At 38.4% G+C, this 18,383-nt stretch overlaps 2 protein-coding genes and 1 pseudogene across 5 annotated transcripts in view; 2 read left to right on the top strand and 1 right to left on the bottom strand.

The window, feature by feature from the left end:
* Positions 1 to 2,640: 2,640 nt before the first annotated feature.
* GTSF1 (gametocyte specific factor 1) lies at positions 2,641 to 16,656 on the bottom strand. Of its 2 annotated transcripts, none has more exons than XM_045523556.2 (9): positions 16,548 to 16,656; positions 14,564 to 14,608; positions 10,033 to 10,133; positions 8,118 to 8,244; positions 7,576 to 7,659; positions 7,041 to 7,107; positions 5,844 to 5,938; positions 4,898 to 4,930; positions 2,641 to 2,731 (listed from the first exon to the last, which is right to left on the bottom strand). In XM_045523556.2, the coding sequence occupies exons 2-8, from the start codon at positions 14,577 to 14,579 to the stop codon at positions 4,914 to 4,916; spliced, it is 507 nt and encodes a 168-aa protein (XP_045379512.1). In that variant the 5' UTR covers positions 14,580 to 14,608; positions 16,548 to 16,656; the 3' UTR covers positions 2,641 to 2,731; positions 4,898 to 4,913. The 2 variants fall into 2 exon arrangements, with proteins under 2 accessions (XP_045379512.1, XP_010962727.1); XM_010964425.3 differs by having other exon boundaries at positions 7,041 to 7,104.
* On the top strand, positions 11,133 to 11,229 carry LOC123619540 (small nucleolar RNA U3; annotated as a pseudogene).
* Positions 16,657 to 16,783: 127 nt separating the features above from the next.
* NCKAP1L (NCK associated protein 1 like) overlaps positions 16,784 to 18,383 on the top strand; it is a 53,601-nt gene continuing 52,001 nt past the window's right edge. For 2 of the 3 annotated variants that reach the window (XM_074374711.1, XM_074374710.1), the window contains exon 1: positions 16,784 to 16,965. The gene's annotated coding sequence lies outside the window, so the exon portion shown is untranslated. The remainder of the gene's footprint in view (positions 16,966 to 18,383) is intronic. The other variant, XM_074374712.1, reaches the window with a different exon arrangement.

Genomic DNA, 18,383 nt, shown 5'->3' with positions numbered 1-18,383 from the left:
GTCCTCTGAAGAAGCCAGACTGTAAAGGAGGATGTGGGTAGTTCTGAACCTTAAAAGGACCAGGAAGACAGTGGTCAAAAGAATGAGCAGTCACTACAGTAATTTTCTCATGGAATTTATGTAGTTTTCCTTATTTTACCCACTGAATTGGCACAAGAAAACAAATACTTTCTTAGCGGTATCTTCTTCCCAAGGCCAGTCCTGCTTCAATCATTTAAAATATAGAATACAAATCACCTCGACTTTTATAACCTGCCTCTTTGAAAACAGTAATAAGAAGTATAATGTCATCTCCTTGACTTCTGTCTACTTCAGAGCGTAATATGAATTGTGAAATGTACAACTAAAGGACTCTAAGAATGCCAGGACAGGTGTATACATTTTGTCTAAGAGACTAACACAGGCAGCTACTGTTCCGTCTCACCAGCGAAAAGCTACTGCAGTGTACTATCTGAAATTAAATCCAAATACTCTCCTTGTTGAGCTCAGGTACAGCTACCAGGAGAGCTAAGCAGCATTTATTACCTAATTTGTTTATTCCTGGTAAGAACATTTGCAAACCACAGTGGTACTTCTAGAATACCTACAGAGAAAGGCAACCTTCCAGAAAGCAAATCATCTCCTTGGGGTAGAGCATGGAAGCCCTGGATAAGATCAAAATGTGGGACTCAAAGGCTCTCTGAGATAAGCTTTTGAAACACGCCTGTATTTAACCTTTAACCATAACACTTGACCTTAACTGAAATCAAGGTAGAATATTCAGCTGTTTACCTTCCACTGTTCACATTCCAAAGGGAAGGTAGCCTCTGAAAAAGAAGGTCTCAAAAATAAGTAAGCGTCTCCTCCTAGCTTCCGACAGAAGTAGTAGGGTTAAACAGTCACTCCTTTCTTTTAGTTTTTGGGAATGTCCAAAATCTCCAGCAAAGTAAATTTAGACTCGTGAATCTTAGGCCCAATGAAAATCCTAAGCAGTCTCTGAAAGCTCCTGCACCAGAAAAACTGGCTGCTTTAACCATTAGTTTACTAAATAAACAATAGGGTTGTCTATTTTGTGAGCTAATAAAATTAACATAGACAGGCATTCTCCCATAGTGTTACTCACACTCCAGAAGGTCAAATGTGTTGTGGTTAAGTTAGTGAGCAAAGAGGTGTCCTCTTAAAATAACATGAGGTTTTTCATAAACGATAGATGCTCACCTATCTTGCTCCTTTAGATATTTAAAAAAAACAAAGTTAACTTCTTAAATTTAATTCCTTTTTTGAGTTGTATTCAAGCAATTAATTCTTTGCAAATATTTCTTTGCAGTAAGATGCACACCCGTTTTTCCTAAACTAGGGAGGAGTTCTGGGTTACAACTGTAGTTATGAGACAGTTTTCTCTGTTGTCACCCAAACAAATGAAATCAAAAGAGTTTTGTATTTTCTAGTTAAGACTATTTTTAAATGAAGTTAAACTGTTGTGAGTTGTTTGCTGATGCACAAACATAAGGGACCAGAATTACAGGAATAATGAGTGTTTTTTTTTTCCTTCTCTATACGTTGCGCCAGAAGAAATTGTCTACTTACTCACGCAGCTAGAAGCAGAAACACTATTGTACTGGGGCTTATCTTGAATCTGTTTTTAGAGATTAGAACTAAATAGATAGCTCTGCTTCATTAGGAGAGGATCCTGTTTTGTGTAAAACTCGTGGGAGAGGCATTCCACGAGTTCACTTCTCCTTACTGTTACCTACAGACAATCCTAAAGCGATCATTTTTTGGAATTATTGGTCAGTATGCTTCATCTGAGTCCCTGTCTATCCCAGACCCCAAATCCTGTCCCAGGCCAGACGGTTTTAAAACCAAATCACATCAAACCCGAAAACAACCAACCAAACAGAAAACTGGTCTGGGAGGTTAGGAATTCTCCTTTTGAGGGCCAAAAAGATGCCAGGATAGCCAGAGCCTCAGGTGTTTCAGAAATCTAACTTATTATACACACGTCCCAGGGTAGTCGGCAGGGCCTTTGCACATTTCAGCTTTGAAGCTTAATGAAATTTCACACACAGGTGGAAAGCCTCTCTCTCCTCCACATGTACATTGGTTCCTCCTCTCCATTCCAATCTTCACTCCTACATAATCCATACCTGGTTTGATAGCTAGGACAATTTCTAGCTAGAATGTGGGAAAGATAAAAGAAAGAAAAGACACCTACCCTAGGTTAGAAATATTCAGGGAGCAAGATGTCCTAAAGATTCTAAATAAGAATGGGGTATTTTACTGTATATAAATGCTATCAACATCGGAGACGCAATAAACAGACGCACTGATCAGAAAAGGCCCACTCCTATAAATGCTAAAAAGAATTTGGTCCATGTGTATCAGAGAACACAAACACAGTTACTTTTTCTAACCCAAGTTTCTTGCCTGCTTTAGCTGGATCCTTTAAAGATAACTTTAAATGATTCTGTTTCATTAATGTGGGATGGGGTGTGATTTCTGATCTTGGGGCTGCAGCTACTTAACCAAACTATCAAGCTAGCTACAATGATGGTTTATCTGAAACAGTTCTTCAGAGCATGAGGGTTCTTTCTTGCATCAAATGAGTGAGGACTCACAGAGGGGAGAGAAAAAAAGGTACTTGTCAGTTTGAAAGCCACAGACAATTTATCTTTCTTTAATTAGATTGGGAGGAAAAAAATGAAGACCCCACTGTAGCAGGAAGAAGCAAGAGTCTCCTAGGGTCTGGCATCTGTAAGGAAAGGAGAAAAGAGTTCTTAGTTCCTTTCAATGACAAAACCACCAACTACATCTGACAATGGGCCACACAACTACAGCCCAATTAAAATCCCTTCATCTGCTCAAAGAATTTGTTGTTAATGGCAGAACACCAAGTACTTTCTGACCCTTAGCTCTTTAGTACCACTAAGCACACAAAAACTTGTTAATTGAATTAAAAACATTCTCTACAGGGATCAACGTCCACTTCTTGTGTCAACAGCTTCGTGGGTGAGGAAAAAATCAGAACTGACCATTCAGACAACTGACTTCTCTAGACAATTCTGGATTAATTCCAATTAACTTGTATTGATCTTTTTCTCTTCTCATATACTCTATCTGCTTGTTAATTCAATAATATTTTTTGAGCTGTTACAATGCACATTAGGGGAACAAAAATTGGTACAGTATTACCTGCTCTTGAGGTACTTGGCTGGTAAAAAGTGGAGTTGTTGATAAAAACACAAATGGGATAAAGCATATTAAGTGAAAGGTGAATAAACCCTTTTCATGAATGTGCATTAAAAAAATTCTCCACCCACTCTTAAGTTCCTTAACGGAATAAGTCATGTCTTCTCTTTCTTTGTGTGTGTGTGTGTGTGTGTGTGTGTGTGTGTGTGTGTGTGTGTGTGTGTGTGTGTGTGTGTGTGTGTGTCCTTGCAAAGAAGAGAATTCTGTAACAACAGGCATTCAGAAATGATGCTTTATTTTTATTAGGAGGGTAAGAAGGTCTGTGGCTGTTTAAGGATTCTTATTTTCCCCCTCTGATTCCTCAGGGGTTACACAGAAAAAAAAAAATTCAGTATGTAAGGAGTTCATCAGCAAAGAGCTAAGTTCCAGGGGGTGGGTACAGCTCAGTGGTAGAGCACACGCATAGGGTGCACAAGGTCCTGGGTATAATCCCTAGTACTTCCATTAAAAAAAAGGAAAAAAAATAAAGGGTTAAGTTCCAAAGCAGAAAAGTGTTTAGTCTTAAGTGGCAGAGGGAAGATTCTCCTAGGCTTTCTTTCACCTTAGACTAGCCGTTTTTACTAGATAGCTGTCCATACTGGATGAGCACCAAGAATCTTATGCAGTGTGTCAGAGAAGGAGTCAAAGTTCACCATTTACCAAGGTCTGTGTGTACTTTCTTGACACACCCCAGTGCAGTCGTGTCTCTTTCCCTTCTGGGGCCAAATCCAATTTTCTGGTTTCCAGATATATTTAATAATTTGATGTCAGAACCTACCAAGAAAAATGGCCAGTACCTAGAAGTAACTGATAAATATTACTGTTCAGAGTTCAGGCGTGTTTGCTTTTAGAATCTCTTTTCTGCTTCTCTCCAGAATAACAGTTTTGGTACAAAATGAACCCTAACTCATAGAAAAATAACTTGCTTCACTGTCCAGAGAAAAGAGAATGGACTAGAAGAAAACAGGCCAATTACTCATTTATTCAATAACTATTCACTGAAGGCCCCTGCAAGACAGTGGGGATGATCATCCCATTCCCAGCCCAATAATATTCCTTTTGCCAGAAGCAGTGTGACCTGACGACCTCAGCCAAGGCAGCATGTGAAGCATCAAACCTAGCTCTACTATGAGTACACAGGGTGACCTCAAAGAAAGGCTTCATCTGTGAAAAGTAAAAGATTTTGGTCTCTTCATATAGATTTTGTGAGGTTCTACTAAATCAAATATTCAGATAAGATCAACAGTGCAAGACTCTTAGAGACCCAAAACTTTAGGTGCTCATTAAAAAGAGTGTGAATTTTTTGATGAGTATTAAACTGTACTGCACAGGGAAGAATTGCAGAGCAGTGAAGCACAACTCTCTGATTAATCTCAGTCCATTAAAAAGGCATGATAGATCTAGAATGCAACTTTGATACAAAAAAAAAAGAAGAAAAAGGAAAAAGGCAATGTGTACCAACATTAGGGGAAGCAACTTGGCATGTTAACAGAATTCTAATTTAACTAGTAAATGCCTATTCATTAGCATGTAAAGCCATAACAGAGGCTATATACTTAAAAAACATAGGCACACACAAAGCTTTAATTTGGTAAGATAATCTGAAAGAAAATTGGACCCAAAGTGCTTTATGTCCAGTTAAATCTTGCTATCATCTGAAGAAACAGTGAAATAAAACTGAAACACTTACTTGATGAGATATTCAGTTACTGCGCATTTCCATCTATGAAGTAGAAATATTTCAAAATAAATACACATGTCAATTGAAATTCACTCCATCTCCTATTCTTACCAAACACAAATGACTTATTCCTGGGGTATATGGAATTACAATATAGAAGTAGAATTTAAAATTAGCGATTGGATTCTACTCAAGAGTATGAAAAACAACAATAACAACAATTCTCTATCTATCAAGCCCTGTGGCATATGATCTGGTGATCTCGTTTTGGGGAAAATGCAAGTATCCAGAGGGCAATGTTTAAAAGAGAACCCTTTAGCCATCGAAAAATTAGCTCAAACAGTGGCACAGATTCAAATATAGAGAATCTGAATTTGGAAGCAACATTAGAAAAAGAAAGTTTGTATTAAATAAACATGATAGTATCCTAAGTGTTCCATATGTGGGGATTTCTTTACTAGGGCGGTATGATATGAATTTAGTGCCTGTTTGCTCAGCATGGTCTCTGAAGCCTAGGGAAGACACATGAGTATCATTCTTACGCTGGTTCTTATACTTTTATTCTCTACCCATTTCCTTTTAGGCCCCTGCAATCCAATTTCTAATCCCAATTCCTTATTGATACCGTGCCTTGAAAACCAAGGATGACATCCTCCTAGCCAAAATCAATAGCCTTTTTATTGGTCCCCAAATTTACCCATGGTATTTGATGTCTGTCACCCCCCCTTGAAAATAATCTTTAGGCTTCTATGATCTTATATTTTCCTGTTACTAACCAGAATCAGGATTAGGGTGAAGTCAGTGAGGTGCTTAGGGTACAAAATTTAAGGAGACACTCACTCTCAGGGTCATGTGAGTGAAAGGTGTTCGGACTGAACATGTCTTTGAATAACTAAGACCAACTGTATTTAGCACAGTGAACAATGTAAAAGCATTTTGCCTCTATTTCACTTACTGTTTTTCCATGGCAGAACATACGGCAGAGACTTGGGAACGCGCATGCCTGAAGCCAGGTTACTCTTATGTTCCATAACTCTGTTGCTTGCGGGGCTGCAAAAAGAAAGACAAATTGACTATGCCAGCATATCTGTATTCTCCAGACAGGCACACACAAGACAATCAAAATGTGTTTTTTGTAATTTTGGGGAAAACAACAACCTACATTCTGAAATGTAAACACATTTCCATCAAAACATTCTTGAAATTAGAATGATTACCACTTTTCTGGAAAGCTCACTGTTCTGTACAGGCATTAAGATGGGTCTAACCATTTTCATTTTCCAGAAATTGAGATAAACAGCAATGCCATCTACTGTTCAGTTGTATGACAGGCTCATCAACTCACTCAAATATAAGAGAGAAAATAAAATGCCAAGACAACCAAACTAAAGGGAATAAATCTCACTGAACTGAGGTAAAATTAAAATTGTACCAGTGGAATTCACCTCTAAGTTTTTCTATCTCAGTGCGTACACAAAATAAGGTACACTTAACAATAACTAACTGACCTCACGAGCTAAGAAATAAAAATTGATAAGCACTCTATTTGAGGGAAAAAAATAAAGTCTAGCATGTAATTCCTTCATTTTCTAATCCAGAAATATTCTCATGTGGGTTTAAAGCTTGACCTTTTAAGGTTTGACGATCAAGCAGTAATGAAAAATCTTATAGATTTAAATTAGATACAAAATCAGTGGGAAGAAGAGATGCATTTTCTTCCCTACTCACCCGGTATTATGAATTGTCCAATCTCAAATCAAGAAATTTTAAGATTATGTTTTCCTTACACGCCGGTTTTCTGAATAAAAATGATCCATGTGGTATAGCTAGAGAATTTTTTCAAAGCCTTAAAATAATGTGAACCTAGCAAAAAACCCAACTAAAACATTAGAATGTCTGGCGCCACTGTCTCCCTTGCTAGACTATGAGCTAGTATTTTTGTGTTCCCACAGTGATTAACATAAAGCATGCGACCTGCTTTTGAATCAAGGAATAAATAAGGAAAAAAACCCACCAAAACTATATCTAGACTAAATTACCACCAAGTAACATCATTAAGGAAAGAAGTCAATTCATGCTTTGGCAGCTTCTACTGGTAACAGAGCACTTTGATTTTGGGAGGCAGTGGTGGGAATGAGGCCATTCCACTTACCTGTTGTTGCCACAGTAGTTGGCTGTGCCCCAGACAAAAGGGGTGCTGGTCTGTTCCCACAAATCTGCTAAAGGAAGCAAAACATGGTTTGTGGCACTACAAGGCAAAACACCAACTCATGCTAGTTGAATTTGTAAGATGAGAAATAATAAACTTAAGTTTAGGGAAGCAAGTAAAAATTAATCAAGTACCCTGCCTAAATGACACAGGAGCAAGAATTTAACTGAAGGATAGAAGGATATAAACACAAGCTACATAAATAGTAATAAATGTACCTAGTAACAACCAAACACAGATGGTATAATATAATTTATGGAAAAAAACAGATGTAAAGAAGTGTTTTTTCCAATCAAGAGGGAGACTGTTACATGTGTCTGCGTAGCAATACAAATGAGTTTGTATTGGGGCCCAATAAAAATAATAAGGCATTCTGAACAACATGGTATGCTCATAAAAAAGGGAAATCTTCCTTCCGTCTAAAGCAAATGACTTGAGGTTTAGACATTGGGAAGAAAAAGATGTAAAGACACTTCACCTTTGTCCCAGTCTTCATCACAAGGAGGGCACTGCCATGTGCTCTCAGCCAGAGTCTCTTGTCCAAGGTTTCTGGTTTGGTTGACTGCAAGACAACAGAGATTCTGGCTTAAGAAAAGGATACTGCCAAGTTATTATGTTTAGAAGTGTTAGTGGCTTAAAAGGCTGCAGTATCCTAAAAGGTCTTTGTTTCTGAAAAAATGGATGGGATGAAAGCTAAATAGACAGGTCTTATCCTCTTGCCGACAGAAGGAAAGAAAGAGAAGCAGAAACAAAGATGTTTGCCATATTTATGGCAATAAAAGATTTTTATACTTAGATGAGTTATTAGTAAAATAAATCAGGTTGTTCAGAAGAGAAAGCAGTCTGACAAATACAACCTGACAACCTTTTGCTGATGAGGTAAAAGTCTCAAAGGCAGAAAAGTACTGTTCTTCAGAAATGATGAAAGTTAAAAATCAAGGTGATAATGCAGCATCATACAAATATGAAGGGGGTGATAACCTCTAGCACCGAAACATTTTAGCTGGTTATTAGTCTTACCTACATCCTGCTCAATACAGCTTTTGTCATCACAGGTCGAGATATGATGACTGATTTCAGCCCGAGGAACCTGATGACGAGCATTGAAGGGACAAGTAGCCAGTTTGTTTGCGATATCAGGATGATTCTATGGAAAAAAATTAAAGGGGTCCTTGTCCATAAACTTGTCGCTGAGCTATGGTAGGTGAACTCATAGTAGAAAATTAAGAGGGAATTACTTATCACTCATACAGACTATAGACACCTTACCTCAAAATCATCAAAACCTAATGACTGTAATGACTGACAACACAGATATTGGGGTTAAAGTGGCTTATATAGAAGCAAACAGTGAATTTAGGATTGGGTTTTTTGAACCATATTTTCTCCATTGTTTACTTCAGGGTCAAAGAATAGGGCAGCACAGCCTGTAAAGGTAGAGCTCTCAGGGTGTCTTTGAAAGCTGATATTCAAGGGCGAACAGTAACACTAAAACATACCCTTAGTCTGCACTGCGGTAGTGCCCCTGCTACTGCAGTACAACAGTGCTGGCAAACAGCCGCTGGAAGGGAGCTGCAGAAGAGGCAAACCCAGTGATTTTTCAGATTAACGCAGGAACGCTTATTTAAAGTAATGATGCCTGAAATGAAGCTCTGAACAATTTGGACTTTATTTCAGCTACTTCACTAAGGAAGAGCCCAAATGATAGACTCTACTCTGCTGACCAAGTTTCTTATTTTAATACAAAACAAGAGAGTAAAACAAAGTGTTTAATATCACCCAAATCCTATGGTAAATTTACTAGCAATTAACAAATTTATTTATTAGGAGAAGTGAAAGGTGTATCACAAATGATACTTGAAGTAAAAATAATGTAAAGTGGGTGGGAGGGTGGAAAAAAATAGAGGCTGGAGAAAATTGTGAGGGCAAGTATCTCCGTGATTTTTGTAAGGGATATCAGGCATTCCAGCGCAAAGGTTTTGTGGCTGAAGATTAAGAGCATTAGAAGAGGCGAGTTATGATGATGTCTTTTCACCACCTGGCTCCCTTTCCCAACCTTGGGACATGTTTGAGAGCCTAGGGGAGGAAGCTGTGGTGGTATCTGCTGGTTCATATTGTCCAGATTCAACCTTAAGGAATCCTTGCTCTGGAGATTAAAAAGAGCTGAGAAATAATCAACAATGGCATTGTGATCATGCCTCCAGGACTGCAAGAGAAACACCCTTTGAAGAATGCATACTTGAATTGTACGTAGGTTTGGATTAAATAACAGAATTGTCTTCCAAGTATAAATCCTGGCAGAACTTGGGCTTCAGTATCTGACATCTGTATTCTAATGATCCTTTCAAACTGCCTCAATTAATATATCAGCATTAAGTTAGCTTACGTCAGATAAGTCTACAAAAGGGTGACCACAGAAAAAACTTTTTGAGCTGGTCCCCCCCCTCACCATAAGCTTACTGCTGAAACCTGGAGAAACAGTTATTTTTAGGAATAATCTTTTCTTGGGCTAAACTCTGGCTGTTTACCTTCTCTAAAATCTCCAAACAACAACAACAAAAAATCAGAAATGAGTGTTTTACAGTATTCCATCCTTATTAGGACAATGAACAGATCAAATTTACAAGGCAGGAGGGATTTTTCATTGGTAGCAAAAATTAGTGTTTCCTCTGTTTTACAATGGTTGAGAAGACTCCAGAGAAGCTGTTTATAAAAGGTGCTTTGTCATCAGTTGGGGGAAAAACTGAAACAAGAAAAAACTTATGCATGTAAGAAATAAACAAATTCCTTTCTATAAATGTTGGTATTTAACTCAAAGCAATTCTGGCATTCAACTAAAACACTTATGCTAAAATTATTTGAAATTTACAAAATTTGGCTTTTAAAAAGAACTCAGGAGGGCATCACAGGGCAAATTATGAAAATAATACCCTACCTTTCTGCACTTGATAAGATGATAAGGAAACCTGCAGGCCCTGATCTGGTGGTTTTTATCATAGGGGCATTGTAATAGCTTTTCAGGGTCCAGGGAATCGACTGAAAGAGAGAAAAATAGGGTGAGTATAAAGCTTAACAGGCCCTTGTAAAACTTCAGCATCCCCGGCACATTGGATTTTTCAACAGAATCTGTAAGAATTGAACAAGACAGTCTAACAACAACTTGGAATTTTTGTTTTTAAACGGTGACTAAACATTTGAAAATGAAAATGTAACCCTGAAAAGATAAAACTGTTATCACTGAATCTTAATAAGTCCAGCAAAACCAGCAATCATGGGATGGGGTCTTAGTTCATATTTGGTTGCACATAAATATTGTTATTTTCATTGTTGGCTACCCTTACCATAAACAAAAAGTTAAATGAAATGAAATCTTTTCCTTTTCTAAAAGTGCTAATTCAGGGCCATTCTTATCTCTAGCTAGCTCAACCAGAGCTTCCCAGCCAGTATGCTGAGGGTTGGAATGGACAGTGTACCAATACACTGACGTGGGGGTACTACCCGTGAGTCCCCTACTCCCTAACCAGTCCTAGGGCAAGTTGAGGGTAGTAAATTCCCTTTACTAGCATCCTTGTCTATTTATTAGTATGCTATGACACAAAAAAAGTTGGTAAGTATGCCTCTGTATCAGTTGTATGTTCTATGGAGGCTTGAGAAATATTTATTGATTTCTTTGTCTGCTTTAATGTACTTCTGTAAGTAGTTCCTGATCTTTATATATATATATATATATATATATATATATATATATAGTTGAAGTATAGTCAGTTTACAATGTTGTGAGACCTTGGTTAATCTAGTTACCTCTCAAATGAAACCAAAACCTTTATCAGATAGGTGGTTTTACTTTTCATATTTTGGAACACAATGAGAAAAAAAGAGAATTCTTTAGTTGAGTGATTATCAAATTGGCCAGATGAAATAAAGAATAATCTGCAAAAACAGAACCTCCTGAGGTTAACACAACTGCAGATATATGGAGCTACTGTGTGAAAGAAAGCCCTTTACCCATATTGTGCTATTTAAAACTACCTTTAGAAGACTATACTTTCAGGGATCATTTCAATAGTTTGTGACTAGAGAAGTTTCTCTGAATGTGTAAAACTACCCTTAGGCTTTTCAAAATGTCCAGGCTGGACCCCCAATTTTAACAAGCCTAGTTAAAGAAGGGAAATTAAATGGTTAAGCACATTCTGAATATATTATGAGGACAAGAGGCAACGTAATAAAATGCTGTTGCTACCAATGAAGGCAATAATAAAAGTGAAATAAGATAAACAATTTACATTCGATAAGAACCTTACAAACCAGAAAACTGCTATGAAAACCAGAGTCCAGTGGGGAATTTAAACAGACAATTTCACTGGAAGAGTGGTAAACATGGAATAAACTGTTAACCATGATTGTGATGCAAATGAGCCAGAAAGGTGACTTGAAGGACAGAATGAATTGGAATGAAGTCTTAGAGGACAGACAGGCTTATTATGCCAACCAGGCTCATCCTGACCAGCAATCTTTTCAGACTTCTGAAGCTTCAGGACACCCAGGGAGAGTTTACAGATGAAATTCTTGTTAGTTTCCCTTCATTTAATCCATTCCATCACCAGCAAAAGATAGGGCATGCTGGCAGATGACAGACTAGATGTACCTTATGATTCATACCCATTAGACTGCCCATACAGTGGCAAACATCAGAGTTTATAATGATAGCTTCCTACCATAATGCTTTCTTTTTTTTTTTTTTTTTGGTCTCTGATAACTTAGGTCAGCTCTAAACTGAATTTCCAGATTAAAACACTTTTAAATTTATTTTTAATTAAAAAAACTTCATGGTAATAATACACCCATAACATAAAATTTACCATCTTAACCATTTTAAAGTGTATAGTTCTGTAGTATTGAGTATATTCACATTTTTGTGCAACCAATTGCCAGAACTTTTCATCTTGCAAAACTGAAATTCTATACCCATTAAACAATTCCCATTTCCTCCTCCCTGCAACCCCTGGTAACCACTATTCTACTTTTGGTTTCTTTGAGTTTGACTATTCTAGATACATCATGTAAGTGAAATCATACAGCATTTGTCTTTTTGTGACTGATTTATTTCACTTACCATAATGTCCTCAAGGTTTATCCACAGTGTATGTAGCATGTGATAAGATTTCCTGTACCTATTTTGCTATTTTTTTTATTTAATATATCTTAGAGCTCCTGCTATGTCAGTACATACAAGAAGTATTTCTTTTTCGCATATGGATGGGCCGTATATTCTTAATCAGGTTCTTTCCTGATGGACATTTGTTTCAGGTTATTTACTATTAATACAAGTTGTGATTAGCAATCAAATGTACACTTCTTTGTGCACTGTATGAGTATTTCTCTTGGGCAGATACTTAAAAGTGCTGCACTGAAGTATATATGCATTTCAAGTTGTAATAAAATACTATCAAACTGTTCAGCAAAAATTTTGAGTGGCTTTCTGGGAATATAACCTATTTTGGAAAATAAAGTGGGCCCTGTGGACAAGCATCCTCCAAAAGCATATACTCAAATGTTCCTCACACTTGGGTAGCGCCCAGAACCCATGGTGAGAAATGGAGGAAACTTCATGAAATAAGGAACTAGACCTGTCAAGAGTACCACCGGCTAAGAGGTACTGCCCAAAGACAGAATTGGAGATCTTCAGGAATCTATCAGATTAAGGTTAGACTTTTAGGTCAATATGGTAAAAAGGTCAAGTACATTGGAAAGCAGTGTTTCTCACACTTTAACATGATCCCTGGTGTTAAATCACTTGAGGACTGTGTTAAAGTGCAGATTCTGATTCAGTAGGTCAGAAAAGAGGCCTGAGATTGTGCATTTCTAATACACTCCCAGGTGATATTTTTATTTTTCTTTAATTGTAAAACAATTAAGCTTAATTAAGAAAGACACAGATAAACAGAAAGAAATGCCATGTTTTTCAATAATCAAATACAGACTTAAAGGAGCTGATTCTTTCATAAGCCAACTTATTTATTAAGTTTATTTAATCACAAAACAAATAAAATTTAAAGTATACAGAATTCATCTTTTCCTTATTTCTTTAACAAACACCTACTGTACCAACTATGTAAAAAAGTTTGTGCTATGTAGCAGTAATTAAAAGACCCATGTGATATTTTTCTAAGAAAAAAATTATCGCTGAAAAAAGTAAAGAATGAGACACATAAAGGAGAGATGTTGCTTTCTAATAGAGAGCAGTCAGCTTCCAAGAATAAATAAATATAAATCTATATCTCACATTTATCTCACATGGGCATTTCAGATTTTAATTAAAATACTGTAAGAAAAATTAAGGTGGGTGAAGAAGGGAGCCCTAAGGAAGATCAAGGACAATCAGCCTTCCAGATCCATGATCCTTAAAGTACGGTCCTCAGATTAGCATCATCACCTGGTAACACGTTAGAAATGCAAATTCTTGGGTCCCAGACCTTCTGAATCAGAAATTCTGGGGGTGGGGTCCAGCAACCTGTGTTTTAATAAGCCCCCTAGGTGATTCTGTTGCATGCTAAGGTTTGAGAACCTCCGTTGTAGATATATAATAAAGGCTGTTTCCATGTAATTTCTGTATGTTGGTGATAAAGTTTCTACTGGATTCTTCCGTGAAGGCAGAATGGGACTAAAACATCCTTTAGTTGGAACTTATAGAGATTCTGAGCAAGACAGCAATGTTGGAGAGAAAGTAGGTCCTGTTGATGAGTTTCATTCACTCAGATGTCCCTCATGCTTGGTCAGGGCCTAGAAACCACAGTGCCTTGTGGTATCAGTAAGGCACTGCATATAAACAATGTACCAGACTCTGGTTTGACTCTGCCCCCAACCAACTATGTAACTTTGGGGCAAATCAATTAATTTAGGTTGTTTTCTCAGTTGTAAAATTTGAGTGTTAAATGACATGACTTTTCAGGTTTCTCTTGGTTCTACACTTGTCTGATTCTAGGTCTGCTGGCTCCCTTTGATTTGCTGGGCCATCTAAGATTCCTAGATCACGTGAGACAAAGGAATTCTCCCTAGGATTTCTTTAATCCTAAAAACTCAGTGTACATCAACATTATTATATATACCACATTATCCCTCAAAATAAAAGAAACCAAGGGTTACTCTTCTGTGTCATTAACAGAAAAACAAGTCCTGAGGAATGAAAATGCTCCATTTAGTAAAAATATAGCTTAACACAGGTGTCCCAACTGCAGCCTTTTCAAAGCTCAATTAACTTTCTCATACCTCTTTATTTAAATTTCAAATGTCTTATTTCAAATTTGGGCACTTCTCTACATTACTAAAACAATCTCTGGGGAGACTGTTTCTCTTTGGCAGGTTAGCAAGAGACTTGATTCTTTCCCAACACAATAAAGGTCTCATAAGGCATAAAACTAAGTGTAAGTAATTTAACTTATTTTCTAAAAGCAACAAGAAGTACATACTGTAGGTTTCTTCCATATTGGAAATGAAGGAGCCAAATCCAAGTGCTGTGGGAAAAAAATAGCAGTGATTCAGGGAATCAGAAATGAAATGTATCAAATGTAGCTCTAAGAAGTGGAATCAAACTGGAAAAAGTTACCCAGGTTCAATACAAAAAACCCTTATAGCACCTCCCTCCCCCAAATAGTTTCTCCTCTTTAAAGCATTCTTTACTACTTTGAGGCATTTTAACATCATTGACTAATTCACACTCTTGGAATAAATTCTAGGGCTCATAAACAGTTAAGAAAAAACCATATATGTGCCTAGTAACTTAAACTGTATTCAGGCGATGTCAGCCTATTTTCAGTGCCATTACAACAGCCTGTTATGTTACTGTTTACCATCTATTAGGGCTTGATGCTATTTAAGGTTAGCGGGGGCAAATCAAGCCCACGAGAATACTGTTATTTAAACTTCAGGATAAACAAAAGAATAGGGTACTATTTTAAAGCTCTCCTGTCAAGTCCTTAAAAATACAGGATGGGCAGGCTGTCAGGCTTGCTTCCCCCCTGGGACCTGAGAACACTGGAAGCCTATGTCAGACTATACACTCAATCCATCCAACATGCCCAGAGACATTCTAATTTACTATTTCTATGACTTTTCTTAAACATGATCAGGAAGTGCCACACTTTTTCCAATGATGCTTCACCTCCCCTCTCCCCACCCCCCAATCTCCTATGCTAAAATGGATAGACTTGGTTATTTAAGTCTCTCCAGTTAGTACTCATTCTTTTTACACATTGAGGGAGCACTGCTGAATGTTAGGACTTAAGAACTGTTCATTTCATATTAACACAGTCACAAGAACAAATCTGTAACAGAAATGCGAAAGATTAAAAGACAAGAACTGTTTCTTTAGTTTGAATCCTTTTCTACCTGAGATCCCCCCTACTGAGCACTGTGATTAAATAAACTTATCATTATGAGAAAAAACTAAATTTATATAAAACCATCCCCATAGGAAACTTCTGAAAATAGGCTAGCTTTACAGCTATTGCCTCCAGAACCAGCTCTCCTTTGGCCCCGCATGCAATTCCACACCCCTTCCCCCCATTCTATGACATAAGCAGCCTTGGAACCTATGATAAGAAACACAAGTGATCAGCTGGAACTCTAGTTTAGTAATTTGCTGCAGAGCCCATTTGTAAATGACAATTATCAGTGACCAAATTGCCATAAAAATATTTTTCATGCCTGGATTAAGAATTCTGACCTTCCTTTTGACATGTTTTACTTACACACAATTAGTTTATACTTTTTCAATAAAAATAAAAGAATTGGAAGGAAGAACCGAGTACTATTACTTGATTTAAAGGTATTTAAAGGAGTGATCAGTGCCAGATTCATCTTCTTGTAGAAGCTACCCTATCCTTTGGGGGCCAAAAGACTAATTACAGTAGATTAAGAGTACTGGAATCCATAACCTCATCATTCAGCCCTGCCCTTTTAATTATCTTCCGTATCAAATTGTTAGGACTTCTTTTACCTTTTCCCTAGCACTAGACCATGGTGAAATGTACAAATTACACTAAGCAGTTAAGTTTAGGGGCTGGCTGTAGTCTGAAGCAACTGGTTAAACTCTTAACAGAGCTGGGGGTCTCAGTAAAACCATCGTTTTTCTCCCTTTCAACAAAACAATCTGAGTCGTTTAAACAACGGGACTAAAAAGGCGAAGGTGGGGAAGGTGGTTAACCTAAAGGAAAAGAGACAAAGGAGCCAGGAAGGCCAAGGGCCTAGAGGGGAGGAAGGCCCTCGAGGGGACGAAGCCCGAAGCCGCGACGGAACCACCAGTTGCCAAAACATCGGCGCTGAGAACCCACGAGGCCGAAAGCTCTGAGCAGAAAAGGGAAAAGGGAAGACAACTAGACGGTGAAGGATCCCCAGCCCACAAAAGGTGAGTTGTTCGGAAGCCCCAAGCCAGGACCGGGGCGTGTCTCCTACCTTGGCCGAGACACGCTCTCCGCTCTCCCAACTCTCGCCTTCGCCCCACACCCGCGCCCCAGCAACGCTCACTTCCGGCCCCTGACGTTGGGGGTGGGGCTCCACTTCCTGTGACGGAGGGGTGGGCGCAGCGTGGGCGGGGGCTCGGCCGTCAGCCTTCTGGGTCCTCCCGCCTCAGCTCCCCCTGCCTCAGCTCCCCCTGCCTCAGCTCCCCCTGCCTCAGCTCCCCCTGCCTCAGCTCCCCCGCCACCTCCCTCCCCACCTCGGGCGCGTCCTCCTCTGGCCCCCAGAACGACCGGGGCCGTGCGTGGGCCGAACTCGCACTGCTTTCGCTGGTGACCATCTTAGAAAAGAGAATGAGTGCTTAGAAATGGCACTCGAGGAGGGACTGGGACTCGTTAGAGGTCGATCGATGCTGGTGAGAAAGAAGCCTTGTTTGTGGAAGTTGTTCAGATAGAAAGATAGTTTAGATTTTGAGGGGAGGGAAGCGGAAAATTGTAAAGGAGATATAAGAAGACAGAACACCCCCCCCCCAGCCCCCAAAACGAAAAAAACTAATCACCAAAGGACAGGAACCTTTTTGTTTAGCACGCAGTTGTAGAATCTCAAAATTCAAAAGTCAGCAATGATTTGTCTGAGAATGCTTGGTAGGATGGGTGCCCTAGTCAGATTAAAGGGAGATTTAACCTGACAGTGGAAAACTAAACATATATTGTGAGCCTTTGCTCTGGAAACTGTGATACGAAAAAGAAAAAGTGTAAGCAGCAGTTCTTGTCTCCAAGGTACTAGGATAACAGGCCCCAACGTGGCAGCATATTAGATGCCTAAAAAGGTGGTTGAGACTGTAAATTCATATTAGGAAGAAATTGGTGGGGCACAGAGTGACCTGGGGAGGGCTATGGAGAAAAGGGACTTGTGGCCTTTGAAGATTACACACAGAAAAGGAAAGAGCTGACACTACAGGTAGATCTGGTAATAATACTTTTCAAAACCAGGAGTAAAAAATGTGATGTCACAGATTTTTATATTGGTAGGAGGTAAGAGGCAGTCTGGGAGATCAGTCTGAGTGCTGAAATATTGCGGGTTTAGAACATTTCAGTGGTTTACAGAACCAAAATATGATTGCTAACATGTCAGTGGTTTACAGAGACAAAATATGATTTAGGGGAAATCCAGACAGTAAGAGCTAAATGTGGCTTTAGTGAAAAGGATCATGGGAGTAGGATATTTTATTTTTACATGAATAATAGCTAAACATTGTTACCAGTTTTTTTTTTTTTTTTTTTTTTTTTTTTTTTTAATTATCATCCCCAGGGATTCAGGGAGTGTGCTTCACAATCTTTGGTTCATATTAAGACCCTAAAAAGAAACATGTTGATGGAAACAGGACCCAGGCCATTCTTGTTCTAGGCTACTGGTTCTTAATCTTGTCTGTACCTTAGAATCATCTCGGGAGCTTTTAAGACATACTATGCCAGGTTCTGTCCCAGACAATTAATCAGAAAGAGCTGGGCATAGTTATTTTTAAAAAGCTGCCCAGATGATTCTAATGTGCAGTCAGGGTTGAGAACCACTGAACTAGGCATTGTTTTGAATTTACAAAAGCTATTCCTTCACTTGGATGGAATGGATAATTCCTGTGAAGGAGGAGCAAGCTATTAAAGTGCTTCTTGAAAGATGATTGCGAAGAATGAATGCTTCATTGCAAGCTTAGCACAGAGCATGTTAGAAAAAGCTGCTCTTTTGGCAAATTTCAGATTGTTAAGAATATCTTAAAGTAATCTTTACGAAATCCTCTGGATTTATCACAACTTCATTCACGCGAAATTAGTGAGG

The sequence above is a fragment of the Camelus bactrianus genome, chromosome 12 (genome assembly GCF_048773025.1).
Source record: "Camelus bactrianus isolate YW-2024 breed Bactrian camel chromosome 12, ASM4877302v1, whole genome shotgun sequence".
Taxonomy (NCBI): Eukaryota; Metazoa; Chordata; class Mammalia; order Artiodactyla; family Camelidae; genus Camelus; species Camelus bactrianus.
The sequence above is the reverse complement of the archived record's forward strand: the minus strand, read 5'-3'. Positions and strand labels throughout refer to the sequence as shown.